The 18,870-nt window shown below is 39.3% G+C and overlaps 1 protein-coding gene across 1 annotated transcript in view; it reads left to right on the top strand.

Moving 5' to 3' along the window:
* FAM20C (FAM20C golgi associated secretory pathway kinase) overlaps positions 1-18,870 on the top strand; it is a 159,801-nt gene that overhangs the window by 36,621 nt on the left and 104,310 nt on the right. The window contains exon 3 of the mRNA XM_001378018.5: positions 521-599. Within this exon, the coding sequence (XP_001378055.3) occupies positions 521-599 (79 nt within the window). The remainder of the gene's footprint in view (positions 1-520; positions 600-18,870) is intronic.

Below are 18,870 nucleotides of genomic sequence, written 5' to 3'. Positions count from 1 at the left end.
AAATGAGAACCATCTAGCCCACACAGGGAAATGGGATCAGATTCTCTACAGTTATTCCTACAAGGATAACAAGGTGGTATCAACTTCTGCATTTGGAATCAAGAAGAGCTGAGTTCAAATCCTACCTACCTCTGAGCAAATGACTAACCTCTGCTTGCCTCAGTTTCCTCAACCATTAAATGGGGATAATAAAAGCATCTATCTCCTGAGGTTCTTGTGAGGGCAAAATGAAATAGTAATTATAAAATACTTAGCATAGTGCCTGGCATCTAGTAAGCACTATAAAAATCTTAGCTATTGTTAAATTTAGCTATTGCCTGTCTCCCAAAGTTATTTGAAGTATAGAATGGAATTTTGAAAAATGGTCTGCAAACTTTAGCATATTACATATATATTTGTCTAGCATGTTATATAATTACTGTTGTTGTTGTTACATAATATAAGTGAAACTGTTAATAATCATCTTAAGCTATTTATGGGATAAAATGGATGTGATTTTTTTTCCTTTCCTTTTCTACAGCAATGAAATCTGGGGGAACTCAACTAAAACTCATCATGACATTCCAGAATTATGGGCAAGCACTGTTCAAACCCATGAAGTAAGTTCAAGAGATTTTGATTTCTGGGGAATCCATAATGGGTCCTAGAGCTTGTGGGGACCAAACAGGAAATGTGAGTTTTCTGGGAAAGACATCAGTTAAAGAGAAATGTGCTAACTGGGCTTGCACATTTTAACAATGGCAACTTGAATCTTTCAGATCCCTTTCTCACTTCCTTGTTCTTGTCTGGATACCTTTGATTCCCTTTCAACTCTGCCCCACCCTACCCCAAGACTGGTGCCATCCCGCCTCTAAATCTCCTGTCAGAAGGAAAAGCTGGAGCTAAGAAATCATCCTTCCCTTAGTCATTGGAAAGGCATGCACATTGTATAAAGAAAGAGTGGGAGCCAAAAGATCCACCTAAAGGAACAAATGTTGAACGAGGACTATTCCAGGGAAAGTTTTGGCTAGAGATGTCTTCTGGTGTGATTCACATAATGCCATGCAAATATTGTTCTCACCTTAAATGCCACCATTTTGAGTAAACAATGAAAGAGCCCAAGTCCTTCTCCAATGGTGTTGTAGGAACTTTCACCCCATGATGCCTTTTCACATCATCTTCTAGGAAGGAGAAGTTTCATTTCATTTAAAGTTCCTTTTCATAGATGATCTCATTTTGTTTGCCTTGGAGGGAAGCTTATGATAGTAAGTGGCTGCCCTCCCAGAAGACAGTTTTGGGCAGAAATTCTCAGGTCGATTTAACAGAGAGGAACTATGTTTGATGCTGTTGGGCTTCACTTAATCTGTCTTTGATTCAATCTGACTTGTAATGAGAGGTAAGGTGACTAATCAGGAATTTACATTATGAATTGAGCTTTGAAAATGGGTCTGAGAGGCTGTTTGGGGGGGAAGGAAGAGAAAAGGAAATCAGGAACGTGGAAAAGAGCAGGATTGTTATAGGTTGTCAACAGAGAATAAAAATGAAAAATTCAGAGTGCTTATTTCATAGGGTTTAGCAGAGTCACTTGAGGCCACCAAATGTTTAATGAAACTACTTGATATCTGTGTCAGGGGGATCAATGAAATCACATTCATTTCCTGTCTTTGTTTCTGCTGCAAGGAAGTTAAATTCATTACCTTGATCTGAGATAGTCTGTACAGGAGAAGGAAATTGTAGTTGGAATGGTCTTTGCAGGAAGTGGGAGCTGAGCGCTTATTCAGTATAATTTGATCTTCTGGATTTTGTAGATGGCCAGTCAGGATCATTGAAGCCTTAAGCCTCTATATCAGTGTGTGTGTGTGTGTGTGTGTGTGTGTGTGTGTGTGTGTGTGTGTGTGTGTGTTTCCGTGTTTCTGTGTCTGTGTGTGTATCTGTGTATTACTGATGATTATCACCTGCTCCTATTGGCCTCTTCATTTTATAGGCAAGAAAATCAAGGCCTAGAGAAGTATTTATTCCGTTTTGTGCAGCGGCACATGGATAGTAAGTAGCAGAGCTAGTCTTGAGTTAGTGAGATCCAAGTTAGATAATCTAATTACTAATTTGATATTTTTGACATAACCTATATTTCTCCTCAAGAGCTTTTAAATTAGTAAAGCACTTTACATATGTTATCTCACTTGATCCTCATAAAAACCCTGGGATATAAGTGGCATTTTATCCCTATTTTACAAATAAAGAAAGATCCAGAGAAATTTAAGTTACTTGCCCAGGGTATCTGAGACAAGATTTCAACCCAGATCTTCCTCATTCCAAATCAAATATTGGCTAATTCTTAACCTAACATCCTCCTTTTAATCCTTTAAAAAAAGTTTATTAATTTTTTGTTATTATTTTCAATATTTACTGTCAGATTACTTTCTCTTAACATGTGCTACATTCATCCTCCGAAATTCTGAGCTGATGTAAATGCGGTTATTTTAAGCCTCTCTCATTATTATGACATTGTCATTTTGGAACTGCTAACGAGGTGAAATGAAGAGTTCGGCATTTGCCTATCTACTGCACGCTCCCCAAAGATGGCAAGATGATGGATGAGCCTGGACATGCAGCCAGGTTCTCACATCGAGCAATTATGGGAATCCGTGGACAATAGCAGAAAATGACAATGTCTTCATTTCTCCTTCAGTGAGATTTCAAGGACATCACCGCAGGCTTCTCTAGACTGATTTACGCTTCTCTTCTTGGTGTGCACATTTTTTGAGAACCTAGAAGAATATTTCCAAGCATGTTAAAAGCTACTTGGAGTAATATACATATTTTTTAAACTAGCTGAAGCCCAGTGTACCAAAGACAATCTCTGCCACTCTAGTTATGCAGACAAAATACCCTCTATTGGACCGATCCTGCAAGAATATATTTCTTGTATTCTCTCCTGATTTATTGTTATTTAAAACTAAATAAGAACTGAGAGTGACCAATAAATCAAACAGGTAGCATCATGTGATGAGTGGAGTTTGAGAAATCTGGGTTTTTATCCAAGCTTAGCTACTAACTGGCTTGAAGGTCTTGACTAAGTCATTTTCTTTCTTAGAGTCTTAGTTTCTACCTCTATGGCAAATAGATGGAGGAGCGATAGAGTACCAGGCCTGGAGTCAGTGTGACTGCACATATCCTTGGGCTTTACATGTATTGTCTACCCAATTAGTATAAAAATGTATTGTCTACCCAATTAGTATAAAAGTTTTTATTTCTATCCCCAACACTGAACACTTGTTATTCGGGCATTTGTTGTATTCCACTCTTTGTGACCCTATTTGGGGTCTTCTTGACAAAAATACTGGAGTGGTGGGCCATTTCCCTCTCTAGCTCATTTGCAGATGAGGAAGTTGAGGCAAATAGGGTTAAGTGACTTGTCTAGGGTCACATATCTAGTGAGGCTGGATTTGAACTCAGATGTTCCTAACTCCAGATCCAATGCTCTAACTACTTTGCCGCCTAGCTAGCTGCCCATAGTAAAAGCTTAATGCTTTTTCATTCATTTATTCAAAGGTCTAACATTCTGACATAATTTGGAAAAATAACTCTTTGTCACTGGCAGTTAGGTAGTAGAGTGGATAGAGCACTGGGCTTGGAATAAGGAAGACTCATCTTCATGGATTCAATTCTGGCCTCAGATTTTTACTAGCTGTTTGACCCTAGGCAAGTAATTTCAACCTGTTTGCCTCAGTTTCCTCATCTGAAAAATGAGCTAGGTGAGGAAATGGCAAATCACTCCAATATCTTTGCCAAGAAAACTCCAAATAGGGTCATGAAGAGTCTGACATTACTGAACAACAACAAATATGCCACACTTGCTCTTTGGGGTTGTGGGTAATACAGAGAAGAGAGAATGTAGTTCCTTCCCTTAGGGAAGTTCAGTACTCGAAGTTGACACTCTTTCCACTACACCAGAAGTCCCACAATAGAAGTTGGCTGTAGAATCATGGAGCTGGGAGGAGACCTTGAAGATCATCTAGTCTGAACCCATTGCTCCCTCTCATTTTGTAGAGGTGGAAACTTAAGACCCAGAGAAGGAAAATAATTTGCCATAACTCACACGGGAAGTGTAGTAGTACAAAGAGAAGAATTAAACCTAAGTCTTTTAGCACCATTTTTTAACCCTTTACCTTTCATTTTAGATTCAATACTAGATGTTGGTTCCAAGGCAGAAGAATAGCAAGGTTTAAGCAGTGGAGGTTGTGATTTATCCAGGGTCACACAGTTAGGAAGTATCTGAGGCTAGATTTGAACCAAAGACCTCCCATCTCTAGTTCTGTCTCTCAGTCCACTGGGCCAGCTAGCTGCCCTTTCTGGCTCAAATTTTATATTGATTTCACTGTACCATGCTATAAGTAAGATGGGCACATAAAAAGATAATGAATAATTGAAGTCAGTTTATCAAATGTATTAAAGCATTCATTTCCTACTATGTATCAGATGCTAGGGATACAAATACTAGAAGGAAACTCCCTACTCCCAAGGAGATTAATGGGCTAAAGGGGGAGTACAGTAATGTGTATTAGAAGTGAAAGAGATCACTATAAGATGGTCTAGACCTGGAACCATCATAGAAGAGACAGGAATTGAGTTTCATCTTAAAGGACAGGTAGAATTTTAGACAGCAAAAAGGAGTAAGGAGGACATTTCAGTCAGGCAAGGACAGACAAGAGGGTGAGAAAAGCTCAAATCAAGATTATACTAAATCTTTAACAACCCAGTCTTTTTGTGAGGGGGTGGGGTATGTGTACACTCATACTTTTAAATTTAATCTGTCTTATTAACATTTTCTCCATCAGTTTCATAAGTCTAGACAATCTTTAGAAAAAGCAAATGTAGAAGTGGAATCATGAAAGCCATATTCTATATACTTATCTCTGCCAGATGATACCTTTTGTAGTATGGAAAAGGGATGGAATGACTAAATAAAAACAAAAAAATTCTTCCGAATAACAAATCAAGACCTGATTTATAGCATCTGTTGATTTCTAAGATGTAAATGCTCATACTAAAAATTTAGAAGCTGGTTTGAGCTGGTTCCAGCACACGGATTCATTTAGGGTACAATGAGTTGACTTATTGGATTTAGGATGGTTTTCTTTTCTGGGTTCCTAATAATTTTACAAATTCTGTGCAATTACAAACTAATATTAATTGATATTAATGGAGTATGTTTTCTGCCAAAGTCTAAAAGGATGAGAAGAGAGTAGATAAAGAAGGTCCAAAGGGGAAAGGACCTAAAATGATAGGGAAGCTACTGAAAACCTAGATTAGGAGTAAAGATACCTCCGTTTTCAACCAATCTCTGCTACGTAAACTTGGACAAATCATTTTAAAATTCACCAAATAGGTATGAGTTTCCTTGTCCAAAAATGAGGTGATTGGCCTAGATGGCTTCTTTTAGGTGTAAGTCTTTTAAGGGAGCCAATAATATAGCAGAAGTTAATCTTGGTCTGGCAGGATTTCTTTGTTATCCATGCAAAATAACCTGTAGTTACCTTTTAGAAGTTAATCATTATCCCTTTACTCATGTTTGGTCACTTTCAGATTTCAAATTGGCTTCTCAGAATATTAGATAGAAAGCAAACATTTAACATATTAGAGCTGTTGGTTATTTCTTCCTTCTGCTATCATCAGCAAGCTGTGTCCAGGGTGCTAAGTGCAGCCTCAAATACCGTGAAATATGGTAGAAAAGTGATAGCCAGTCTTCTGTTTATTTTGCTAACAGCACATTTATGTTACTTTGTTGACTATTCTCATGCCATCCATCATTCTAATTTCTTTTCTGATTTCTGTTAGTTCCACAACCAAGCATTTCTGAATCTCTTTCAGGTAGCCAGGAAGTCTGTACCCCAAACCCCAGTTGACATTCTAGTTTTGTTAACTGAGAACATGCATACATGTGCATCATTTGCTTTTCTATGGGCTGAAGTAAAGACTGCTTCATACTCAAAACCCAGTTTGTGTCTTTATGCTTGTTCAAGAGCTGGAAATCCCTTCAACATTTGGGAAACCAAATCCAAGTTATGCCTTAGGTATATAAGGAGATTTTTCCTAGAACAACTCCAGATGGGGGCAGTGATCTCTTTTTAGATCAGATCCTCCCAGGCCCAATAATTGGATCCTGTCTGTGTGAGCCTAGAGATTTGAGGGGCCCCTGGGCCCCAAAGTTCCATGTATGTATTTATGTACATAGATGTAGAGGCTTTTTCTGATTTCTCCATGGATTTTTAGTTGACATTTATGTTCTCTTAAGGTCTGAAAGGATGGGTGGGGGGGAAGGATAGAGAGGACACATAGAAGAATGTAAAGCAAGAGGAAAGGTGGGGTATGCGTTACTGGGAAGATCTCAAGACTGAAATTAGGAGACTTGAGTTCTAATCCTAGCTCTCATATTTTAGCTATATGTCCTTGGACACTCAAGTCATTTAATCTCCTTAGACCTCAGTTTGAAATTCAATAAATTCTTTAGAGGAAATGAATTTATAATTTGACTTTCTAAGCTTTTGGAGCAGCAATTCTCAAACTATTTGGTCTCAGGATCCCTTTACACTCTTAAAAATGATTGAGGGGGGCAGCTGGGTGGCTCAGTGGATTGAAAGCCAGACCTACAGATGGAAGATCCTCATTTCAAATTTGGCATCAACCACTTCCTAGCTGTGTGACCCTGGATAAGTCATTTAACTAACCCCCTATTGCCTATCCCTTACCACTCTTCTGCCTTAGAACCAATATACAATATTTATTCTAAGATGGGAGGTAAGGATTAAAAAAAAAATTGAGGCTCCTCCCAAGGGACTTTTATTCATGTGGATTATATTTAGTGGTACTTACCATATTAGAAATGAAAACTGATAAAAATTTTAAATATCTAGTAACATTTCAAAGTGACAATGAACTTACTGCATATTAACATAAGTAAACTATTTTATGAGAAATAATTATTTTCCAAAGCAAAACAAAATGAGAATGTCATTTTTTGCATAATTTTGCTAATCTAAAATCTAATTAAAAACAGCTGAATTCTTATATCTGTTTCTGAATTCAGTTACGACATGTCACTTTGGCCAAAGTAGGTGAAGAAAATCTAGTCCCATACAGATCTGTAGTTGGAAAGGGGAGAAGTATTTTAGTAGGCAAATAATGTCAATATTATTACAAGGTTGCTAGGTTGCTCAGTGATTAGAGCAGGGAGACCCGCTTTTAAATTTGGCCCCAGATATTAAGTAGCTGTGTTATCTTGGGCAAGTCACTCAACATATGTTTGTCTTATTCTGCTTGAGAAGAAAATGGCAAATCACTCTAGTATCTTTCCCAAGAAAACAGGACAGGACAGTCCATGGGGCCATGAGGAATCAGACATGACTGAACAGCAGCAACAAATTATTATGAGGATGGTTTTGACACCTAATAAATCCAGGAGTTCTTAAAGGAGTTTTAAAACCACAGCTTTAGAGCAACTAGAGGGGGAAACAATGACTAAGAGCCTGAAATGCTGATATTTTAAAGATTCTAATCTCTCCTTAGCAAGGAAAATGCTGTTTTGAAAGATTCCTTATCTCAGGTGAAGGGAAATGGGAAGATGAGTAATGACTTCTCTAAGTTGATGGCCACAGACTGTCTGCATGGGTAAGTCAAGCCCAAAGCCTCAATAATCAGCAGTAAAAGCATTTCTTGCCTAAATCATCTCTTTAATGACCTCAGCTCTGCTAAGCCTTGTGACTGTTGTTGGGGAAGCATGGCCTTGAGGCTGACATAACATGCAAAATCCTGTCAAAATAGAGGTCCAGACTGTTTGGTTGTATTGGGATTTTGTGGTAATGAATTCTGCTTGTAAAGAGCTGGGACATTGCCCAGGGAGTGGCCCTTGTTCTGTGATAACAGAAACTGCTTCTAATCCTGTTGGTTGTAAGAAAGCCTAACCTGTCCTAGCTTAGCGCAAGCGGTAGGGCTCTGTGCCATCTTGTTCAAAAGGCATGGAGGACAGAGGCTATTTGTTGGGTCTTGAGATAGAAGAGACCTTAGAAGCTGTCTAAGCCAGCCTCCTTCTATTAAAGGTGTGTATGTGGGGGGAAGTGTGGCCTCAAACATAAAGGTCAGAGAAATGACTGGTGGAAGGTCAAACATTAATTTTAAGAAAATTTTAAATTAATTAATTAATTAATTAATTAATATATGTCCCATGATTACATGATTACATTTTCTCTCCCTCCCCTCTTCTCTCCCCCCTCCTGGAGCTGACAAGCAATTCCACTGGGTTATACATGTATTATCACTTGATATCTATTTCCATGTTATTCATTTTTGTAATAGAGTAATCTTTTAAAAACCAAAACCTCAAATCACATACTCATCTAAATAAGTGATAAATAAAATGTTTTCTTCTGGATTTTCACTCCCACAGTTCTTCCTTTGGATGTAGATAGCATCTTTCTCATAAGTCCCTCAGAATTGTCCTAGATCATTGCATTGCTGCTAGTAGCAAAGTCTGTTACATTTGATTGTTTCAAAATGTTTTAGTTTCTGTGTACAATATTCTCTTGGTTCTGCTCATTTCACACTGCATCAGTTCATGAAGGTTTTTCCAGTTTTTAGTATTCCATCACCATCTTATACCACAGTTTGTTCAGCCATTACCCAGCAGAGGAACACCCCCTCATTTTCTTTTTTTTTTTTTTGCCAGAAGGTCTAACATTTAGATGGTAGTTATGGTTCACACTCTTATTTCCACTTGAGACATTACTGCCAAATATCTAGTTAAGTTCAACTTTTTAAGTAGGGTCCTAAGTTAATGAAATAATAGCTATCATTTACATCATGCCTTGAGACTTGCAAAATCATTTATTTATATTATCTTATTTGATCCTCACAACAATCTTGTGAGGTAGTTACTATTTCTATTCTCATTTTTGCCAATGAGGAAACTGAGAGAATAAATGACTTGCTCAAGGTCACATAGACTAGTAAGTATCTGAAGCAAGATTCAAGGTCAGGTCTTACTGACTCCAAATCTGGTACTGCAATTGATAGTTATCTACTAAAATGTAATCCTGGGGGCAGCTAGGTGGCTCAGTGAATGGAGAGCCAGGCCTAGAGGTGGGAGAACCTGAGTTCAAATGTGGCCTCAGACATTTCCTAGCTAGGTGACCCTGGACAAGTCACTTAACCCATATTGCCTAGCCCTTACTGCTCTTCTGTCTTTGAACCAATATGTAGTATTGATTTGAACAAAAGGGAAGGATTCAACAACAAAATAGTCCCATCATTCACAATTCCAGAACACCATGAACTCTGAGAGGAAAAAAAAAAGGAAATTTAGCATTTGTACTAATGATAGTAAGTGATAAAAAGGAGTTTTTGAAAATGAGGAGTAAAAAAAGTAAGGAAGATTATTTTATTTCCTGAGAAAATATCCCTTCCAGAACTATTTAGATCAAATAACCTTCATATTACTTGGGAGTTACATGGAATCACTATTTGTTTGAAATGGGTGTTCTGTCATTCAGGTCTCTGGATTGCTCCAAGGCAAGGGTTCTTAATCGTTTTTGTATTATGGACCCCTTTGACAATCTGATAAAGTTTATGGACCTCTTCTCAGGACAATGTTTTTAAAGGCTTTTGTGTTAGGGACCCATTTGTCAGTATGATGAAATCTATGAAACTCTTCTCAGGATACTGGTGTTTTTGTTAATGCATTAAAATCATGTGATTACAAAGGAAATCAATTTTGGAAAAGATGAATGTTTCCAAGGCTAGCTTGGTGGCACAGTGGGTAGAATGTTAAGCCTAGAGTAAGGAAGACCTGAGTTCAAAACTTCTTTAGACACTAGTAGAGGTGTGACCCTGGGCAAGTCCCCATTTGTTCAGTTTCTTCACTAGGGAAGGAAATGGCAAACTGTAAAATCTTTACCAAGAAAACTCCAAAAAGGGGTCATGAAGATGAACATGACTGAAAATGACAACAAAATGTTTCTGAATTGTAGTCTTATGTTCTGGCCTGTAGTAACTTTTTTTTTTTCTCCACACCTACTTGAAACCCAGCTATGTTGTTAAAGCTTTAGTAGCATTGGAGATTAGTCAGAGTGTGAATCAGACACATTATCCCTTCTTTCAGTGACCGAACAAACATTTTCAAATTAATATCAGATACAAAGTCTCCTTATTGAGACACTGCTACTTTAACTGTAGCCACTTCTACCTTTCCTACCAAAATGCTGAGGAGAGCAGTGGCTCTCAAAGGTGCTCAATGATTCAGTAAATATCCATTCATCTATTCTGGAAAAAAAAATGTTAACTCAAACTGTGCAAATAGTCAGTGTTTATTAAATACTTGTTCCATGCCCAAGAGTGTTTTAGGCTTTGTAGGGCATAGACAAATATGATGTGTCCCATCGCAAGAAATAAGTATAGGCATGTAAGGCAACAGCTAAATCGGGGAGTATAGAGTTGATCTACACCTTATGAGGCATGAGGGATCAGAAAAAAGAGAACTCAGTGAGGACTAAAAGTCTCAGGTAAGGCTTCATGGAATAGGAATCACTTGAGCTAAAGTGTGAAGGATGGTTAATATTTAAAGAGGGTATTACTTGCCATGGGGCAGCTAGAAAGTCCAATGGATAGAGTGCTGAGTTTGGAGTCAGGAAGACTTGAGTTCAAATCAGACTCAGACAGATTAGTTGTGTGACCCTAGGCAAGTCACTTGTTCCCGTTTGCCTCCGTTTCCTCATTTGGAAAATGAGATGGAGAAGGAAATGGCAAAACACTCAAGGATCTTTGCCAAGAAAACTCCAAATATCAGGGTTTGAGTTCTGTCTCTGACACATACTGGTTCTATGACCTTGGACAAATCACTTATTTTCACAATATTCTATACTGCCCTCTAAAACTGTAAATTGTGGAGAAGTTGATTATTGTTCAGTCATGCTTGACTCTTAATGATGCCATTTGGGGTTTTCTTGGCAAAGGTTCTGGAGTGGCTTGCCATTTCCTTCTCCAGCTTATCTGACAGATGAAGAAACTGAGCAAAGAGACATAGCTAGTAAGTTTGAACTCAGAGAGATGGGTCTTCCTAACTCCAGGCCTGGCACTCTACTTCACCACTTAGCTGTCCATAGAGAAGGTAGCAATAATAATAATGGCTAGCTAGCATTTATCTAATGCTATATAGGCTTGCATAGATAGAAGCTGTCATCCTCATATTACAGATGAGGAAACTGAGAGATCAAAAGGCTTACCCAGAATCCCACAACTAGCAAGTTTCTAAGACTGGAGGTTAGATTTGAATTCAGGTCTTTCTGACTTCAGATTAGTGCTCTTTCTACTGTGACAACCCTATTTGCCATCTCTACAGTGGATAGAGGAATTTCTTCATCAGAGAACTCTCTAAATGAATGAAATGATTTAAATGATGCTAAATGAAAGAGCTAACCCCTTTCCCTATTTCTTAGCATAAGGGGCTGCTTGGTGGTATGGATAAAAATCTTGTCTTGGAGTAAGAAAGAAGAATTGAGTTCAAACTAACCTTATATTCATGGGCCACTGACCATCTGAAACAACTCTGACTGTAGCTTTCAGAGAAGCTGTCTATCTGCATTGGTCGAAAAAGTATCTAACTCAGAACTCTGTACACCAATTAAATCACAGGTCTGGAAGGGGGGAAAAATTACTTAGCATGTCCTCCAGACAAATGGAAAGACATGAAATTTAGTCTGATATTTAGGTACTAAGGGAGACTTGCTTACACAATGGAGATCCTGGGCGATAGGATGGAGAGGGAGTTAACCATGTAATTAAGCAACCCTTTGAACCTTTCCAGAAACCACATGCTGTTATGTATAGTTAGATCCTGCCACTGAAGCCCTGGGGGCTGCCTCTCTCCTTTTTGAACCTGAACATTTCGATTGTTGTTTGATTCTTCTTCATTTCTTTCAGTCCTATCCAAGTCTTTGTGACCACATTTGAGATTTTCTTGGCCAAGACACTAGAGAGGTTTGCCATTTCCTTCTCCAGTTCATTTTACAGATGAGGAAACTGAGGCAAACAGGATTAAGTGACTCGCCCAGAGTCCCACAGCTAGGAAGTATCTGAGGTCACATTTGAATTCAGGATGATGAGTTCTAGACTTTAGATCTGGCACATTATCAACTTCTCTACCTAGCTGCCCCTTTAAAGTAACTTAAAAGAAACAGTAAGTATTGTTTTCTTTTTCCCCCAACTCTTCCAGTATTCTTATACTTTATTCTCTGATTGATCTTCTTGCTATTCCTCTTACAAGACACTCCATGGCCAAATTCCAGGCATTTTCACTGACTATACAGCATGCCTGGAATGCTCTTTCTCCTCATTTCTGTTTCCTGGCTTCCTTTAAGTCCCAGCCAAAACCTCATCTTCAACCAGAAACCTTTCCCAGTCTTCCTTGATTCTAATCCCTCCCTCTGTTGGTTATGTACATTTTATCCTTTATCTAACTTGTCCATCTTTGTATTCCCAACACTCAGCACAGTGCTGACACATGGTAGGTGCTTAATAAATGTAATTGACTTTATCACTGATCAGACCCATGATTTCATTAGTATAGAGAATTCCCAGTGAGGAGATTCTCTCTACCAATACATATTAGTACTTTCTTTACAACTTCTAAAGAATTCCCATGGTTTAATGTTTAATACTTTCTTGAATTCCATACTCATTCAGGACTCATCATTTGTAGGAAGAGCTGAAGGTTAGACTGGCTTCTGGAATCAACCATATCCTTACATTTTATTTCTTAGTTTCAAGGAATTCTTGCCGACTTACAGTGCTCCAGCCTCATCTGTCTGCACTATTTCTCTCTCTCTCTCCCTCTCCCTCCCTCCCCCCCCCCCCCCCCCCCCCCCCCCCCGTTGCAAGGCAGAAGAACAGTAAGAGCTAGGCAATGGGGATTTTAGTGACTTGCCCAGGGTCACAAAACTAGGAAGTAGTTGAGGTCAGATTTGAATCCAGCAACTTCTGTCTCCAGGTCTGAATCTCTATCCACTGAGCCACCCAAGTGACCACCAATCTCCACTGTTCCTGATGTTAATCATTCTAGCACAGTCTAGGGTAGAGAGGGCACAGACAGAAGATTAAAAATCATGAAGTATTTTCCTGCTGGTCTTGGCCCTAGGCCCAAATGCTTCTCTGACGTCAATACCTGTGCTATCTTAGATGAAAAGTGGTGGAGAGTGCTGGAGTTGGAATCAGAACATCTGTGTTTAAAATCTAATTCCACTGCTTACTACCTGTGAAACTCCAGGTAGGTCACTTAACTTGATTAAGCCTCAATTTCCTTATCTTTAACATGAGTTGATTGGTCTATAGCATGCCCATGTGACTGTGAGCAGGTTATTTTGTGTATCTAAGCCACAATTTTCTTATCTGTAACTTGCAGGAACTGGTCTCAATGGCCTTAAAGGTCCCTTCCTATCCTAAAACTGAAATCCTTATATCTTGTGACTTGGAGCCTGTAACATGCCTAAATACCCCTTGATGAAAGGAAGAAAGGTTCAGCTGTAGTTCCATGCTAGTTCTGAGCTGAAGGGACTTTGATCCAAGCCCAAGCTCTGTCACTTACAATCTCTGTGACCTTGAGCATGTCAGCCTGGGGCAACAAAAATGAGATAATTACAATAGATGATCTCTCATAGCCCTTCTGGCTCTATCTATTACACTAAGCTGAAGAAGGGCTAGATGTATTGGGGGATATACCTCAATGTCTCTGGGTGCAAAAGCTTTTAGGCAAGTCAGTCTGGGAATGGAGCAATTGAGGGGAAATTTCCATGGAATTATAGATTTCTATCTGGAAGAAAGAAGACAATTTACAGGTCATTTACAGGTTATTAGTCTCCTTACTTCACTTAGGAGTAAACTGAAGCCAGAAAGTTTAAGCAACTTGTTCAAGGTAACACTGCCGTCTTCTGAGTCCGAGGTCTAGTGGTTTTTCACTGTATCATACTGCTTCCAAATATACACATATAATCAACAATAATCATGCCTTACATAGGCATAACATGTTTGTACTTTACCAAGCATTGTCTCATAACAACCTTCTGTGGTATATACTCCAAGCCCTGGGTGGACTTTCTTGGAGTCTTCTCTGGGGTAGACTTAAGCCCCAGAACCAGTTCAAGGAAATTTGTTCCCCCAGGGTTTGAATAATCTGGGCATGGGGTGGGGGAGATGTTGCCATGTGTATTATTACTGAATCAGAGTATACCCCAAAATAGTGAGAGTAAACATTTATGTAGCACTTTAAAGTTTGCAAAGTGCAAACTTTGAGATGGCAGCTAGGTGACTCAGTAGATTGAGAGCCATGCCCAGAAAAGAGAGGTCCTGGTTTCAAAATCTGATCTCAGACATTTCCTAGCTGTGTGACCCTGGGCAAGTCACTTAACCCCCATTACCCAGCCCTTACTGCTCTTCTGCCTTGGAACCTATAGGTAGAATTGATTCTAAGACAGAAGGTGAGGGTTAATAATAAATAAATAGATAGATAGACAAACAGATAGATAGAGAGATAGATTGAGAGAGATGAATGAATGAATCAGTAAATGAATAGATAAATGAGTAAGTAGATAAATAGGTGAGTAGATACATAAAAAGATAGATAAGTAAATAAATAATAATTCTATGAGGGAGGTGCTATTATTATCTGCATTTTAAAGATAAATAGAATCTGAGTGAAGAAAAGTTATGTTATATGCTTCAGGTTGCAGAGCTAATAAATCATGCCTTCCTGATTCCAAGTTCAGTGTTCCATTCTAGCAGCCTCACAAAACCAAGCCAAACAAATAAATAAAAGCAAAGACAAAGAAAGATAAAGTGGAAGAGTGGTGGTAGAGTACTATAAGTACCTTCCAATTTCAAAATCTTTTTTTAAAAATTTTCTTTTCCCCCTGATTTTCTGGCCTTACCACTGGCTGGTTGTTTATGAGGCCTTTTAAACTCATAGTTTCTTTTATGTTCCCATAACTTGGATTTATGATGAAAAGAAAAGCAAGTTCCTCAGTCAAAAAGTCAAAAACTACCATTAGAGTTCCTTCTCCAGGACCTCACCTCTTTGCCTAGTTCCTGTGGGTGGTTGGTAATGGGTGGGAAGAAGGATGCAAAAATTGCATTCGCTCCTCAAAGGGGTGGGATTCTTTCTTTCTTTTCCTTTCTTCTAAAAATCTCTCTAGTCCCCAAAGCACAAAAACTCCTCCAAGAGTAAATCTACAAAATAGTGTGCCAGTGAAGACATTCTCCTGCCTGGCTGATATTTCAAAATGGAGCTCCTTTGGCTAAGTGCTCAGTGTTACCTGACAAATCATGAAAAACATCATCAGGTCATTTATTTAGGGCAGCGAAGCGCAAACAGCAAAGATGGGTTTAATGGCCACAAGAACAGCACTGTGGTAAATAAAGCCTGATAATCTATAATTATTTTATTTATTTGAAGCAGTGCAGCTTCATCCCTTCTAAGTCTGCTTCCCCTAAAGGATGGCCAAGAGAGCCAGGGCTATTTATAACTCCCCCGGCCAAATGCAGATTCCCCAGCTGCTTCCCAATGAGCAGAAGTCTTGGAAAGGGAGGGCTACTCGTTAATATTCCAAAGGGAACTTTAATGCATTTGCAATGTAGTGAACATATTTTAACACAATGGCAAGGTAGGGGCTTTTAGCATATTGCCACTCGTTCTTTTTGCAAACATCATCACCATAAATTACTGTAGTAAAAGGCCAATTTATAAAGTGTTAGCTTGAATGATGGAAATTGCTGGGGCTCCTACAGGCAACTCTTGGGCTAATTAGTGGGGGGTTGGAGGTGAGGGAAGTCCCTTTCCAAAGCATTCCTGTATCAGACTTTCTACCAGGGCTTTAGTTTGGCCTAGATTCACAGACTCCTTCCCCCCCCCCTTCTCTCTTCTCTCTCTGTCTCTGTCTCTGTCTCTCTCTCTCTCTCCCTGCCCCCCTCCTCCAGAGATCACCTTTCCAAGTGCTCTATGATTCTTCATTCCTGTAGCACTCTGCCCTTCTCTGATGACACTGTTTAGTGCCAAGGGGCATAGGTAGCCCAATGGGTCACAGCTGAGGAGCTCCATTCGGATCCTGACTGAATTTTGCAGGAGTGTGAGAAAATCAGATGCTTAGACTCCTCCTTCTTTTTTCCTTTCTCCTTTCCCCTTTCTTCTCCCTGTCCAGCATGTGAACATATCCATAGTGGGCTGTTTACCAACCATGCCAGAAGCTGGGTGCCTTTGCAATGACTCTCTTAATGCAAGCAAGTATATTTCAGAAAGGTAATAGCTGACAGCTATACAGGCACACAAGGCTGCTAGGTGGCACAGTCTGAAGTCAGGAAGATTCATCTTCTGGAGTTTAAATCTGGCCTCAGACACTTACCAACTATGTGATTCTGAAAATGTCACTTAACTCTGTTTGCCTCGATTTTCTCATCTGTAAAATGAACTGGGGAAGGAAATGACAAACCATTCCAGTATCTCGGCCAAGAAAATCCCAAATGGGGTCAGCAAGAGTCTGATTCTTCTGTCTGAAGAGTCTGAAAAAAAAAACTGTCCAAAGAAACTGAAATGACTGAACACCACATGTGATTCCTGAGGGTCCCTCCAACATCGATGCTGACTTCTTACATTGGGTGGTGTAGCCAGTTGACAAAGAGGTCCCATTTATCCTCCTGGTGACTCAGTCAGCATATACAATGGCACTTCTCAGCTGTAACCCATCCTGGGATATGCCACTTGGCATGGAATACTGCTCCCTGAGAAATACAGATCACTGTAAATATGGTTTCAACATGCCCCTATATGTGAATATGCCCTGTCTGGATGAGGGCAGAGCATATAAAAGATTAATAAGAAAGCTGGTTTAAAAAACTACACAGTGCTCAATGTCTTATTATAAAAGCTTGTAACCATTACTCTCAGTTTCCATTTATCTTTTTTTATGATGAAAGAATTTAAAGAGATTTAGATAAAATACCTTTGTTTTTGTTGGCAAAAAGCAAGCACTCTTACAGATGGTGTTACTAGCTTTCAAATGGCATAGCTTTATAAAAAGGAAGGCTCAGCCACATTTTTTAGATTTCCTTTTGATTTGCCCTTTTAGGAGTGCTATCCAAATACTGTACCTTGTGATAATAGCATCACACTGGGCCTGGAAATCCCTCTTCCAAGATGCTACTATTAATTTCTATGTTTCCTTAGTGTTTGGTTTGTTTTTTTTCTTTTTTGTCTTTGAAGGTCTGGGATGTGAATTTGTACCTTAGGAATGAAAATCTCCTTCCAGGCCCACTCTGCCGCCTGTTTTGCCTCTATATTTCATATAGCAAGTAAAGCTGTTTGTAGGGCCTGGGGGTGGGGGGAGGAGAAGTCTGTTACCACTTGCCTGGCAGCCGGCCAGCATCAACATACTGCTTTTGTAAGTCAACATGGGAATTAAAATCAAATTGCAATTTTTTTTCTTTTTCTTTCCCCCTCAACCCACAAAATCTTCAGGAGTAAGAGATGAAAAATATAGTGGCTAGTATTCCCAAAGCATACAGCATTAGCCCAGGGAAAAACCTCCTAAGCTTCCCAGGATTTTGGCTAAGCTTGAGTGTGGTCCCTTCAAGTCAGGAAGTTAGAATCATAGCCTTCCTTCTTAAAATTCATAATTTTTATTTCCACGTTACTTTCATTTCTTTCTTTAAAAAAACAACACAGAATTCTTACTTTCTGTTGTAATATTAGTTGTAAGACAAAAAGGGTGGCAAGAGCTATGTCAGTAATGGTGAACCTTTTAGAGATCAAGTTCCCAAATTGCATCCTCATGCCAAATGTGAGCCACATACAGGGGAGGGAGGAAGAGCTCCCATTGGGCTTCTGGGTAGAGGGATTGGTGATGTGAAAAATGTCCTCAGGCGCACGGGGAGGGGAAGGGGAGCAGCCCCCTATGGTACATGTGCCATAGGTTTTCCAGCATAGGGCTAGGCAGTCTGGTGTTAATTGACTTGCCCAGGTCTGAGGTAAGACTTGAACCCAGGACTTCCTGTCTCTAGGCCAGGCTTTCATCTACTGAGCCACTTAAGTACCCCCCTAATTACATTAAAATACACACACACACACACACACACCTTAATCTTTTGTCTTAGAATCAATACAAAGTATTGGCTCCAAGTCAAAAGAGCAGTAAGGGCTAGAGAATTGGGGTTAAGTGACTTCTCTAGGATCACAACGCTAGGAAGTGTTTGAGGGCAGATTCAAACCCAGGTCTTTCCAACTATAGACGTGATGTTCTATCCACTGTGCCACCTAGCTGCCCCATACTAGTTTCATTTCTGAATCTATCCCTTCCCTCCCTCTCTCCAATGAACCTTTCCTAGTGGCAAAGAATTTTTAAAAAGAGGAAAATAATCAGTTAACATCAACCAAGTATGATAAGATATACATTATTACACACCCACAGTCTCTCATTTCTGCTAAGAAGGGAAGGAAGTATATTGTTTTCATCTCCAAGGCAAACGCTGATCATTATAATTAATGATCAATGTCCAATTCTCTGTATTTGTTCTTTCCACTTATATTGTGGGAGTCATTTGTATATATTATTTTCCTGGTTCTGCTTACTTTACTCTGGATTTGGTCCTTTTCAGTCTTCCTGTACTAGTTTTGTTTTGTTTTTTAAACTTACCATATTAGAATTAATACCAGGTATCTGTTTCAAGGCAGAAGAGTGGTAAGGGCTAGGCAATGGGAGTTAAGTGACTTGCCCAGGGTCATACAGCTGGGAAGTGTCTGAGGACAGATTTGAACCCAGGACCTCCCATCTCCAGGCCTGGCTCTCTATCCACTGAACCATC

This window comes from Monodelphis domestica, chromosome 7 (genome assembly GCF_027887165.1).
Source record: "Monodelphis domestica isolate mMonDom1 chromosome 7, mMonDom1.pri, whole genome shotgun sequence".
NCBI lineage: Eukaryota > Metazoa > Chordata > Mammalia > Didelphimorphia > Didelphidae > Monodelphis > Monodelphis domestica.
Note: the sequence above shows the minus strand (reverse complement) of the source record. Positions and strands in the feature narration are given on the sequence as shown.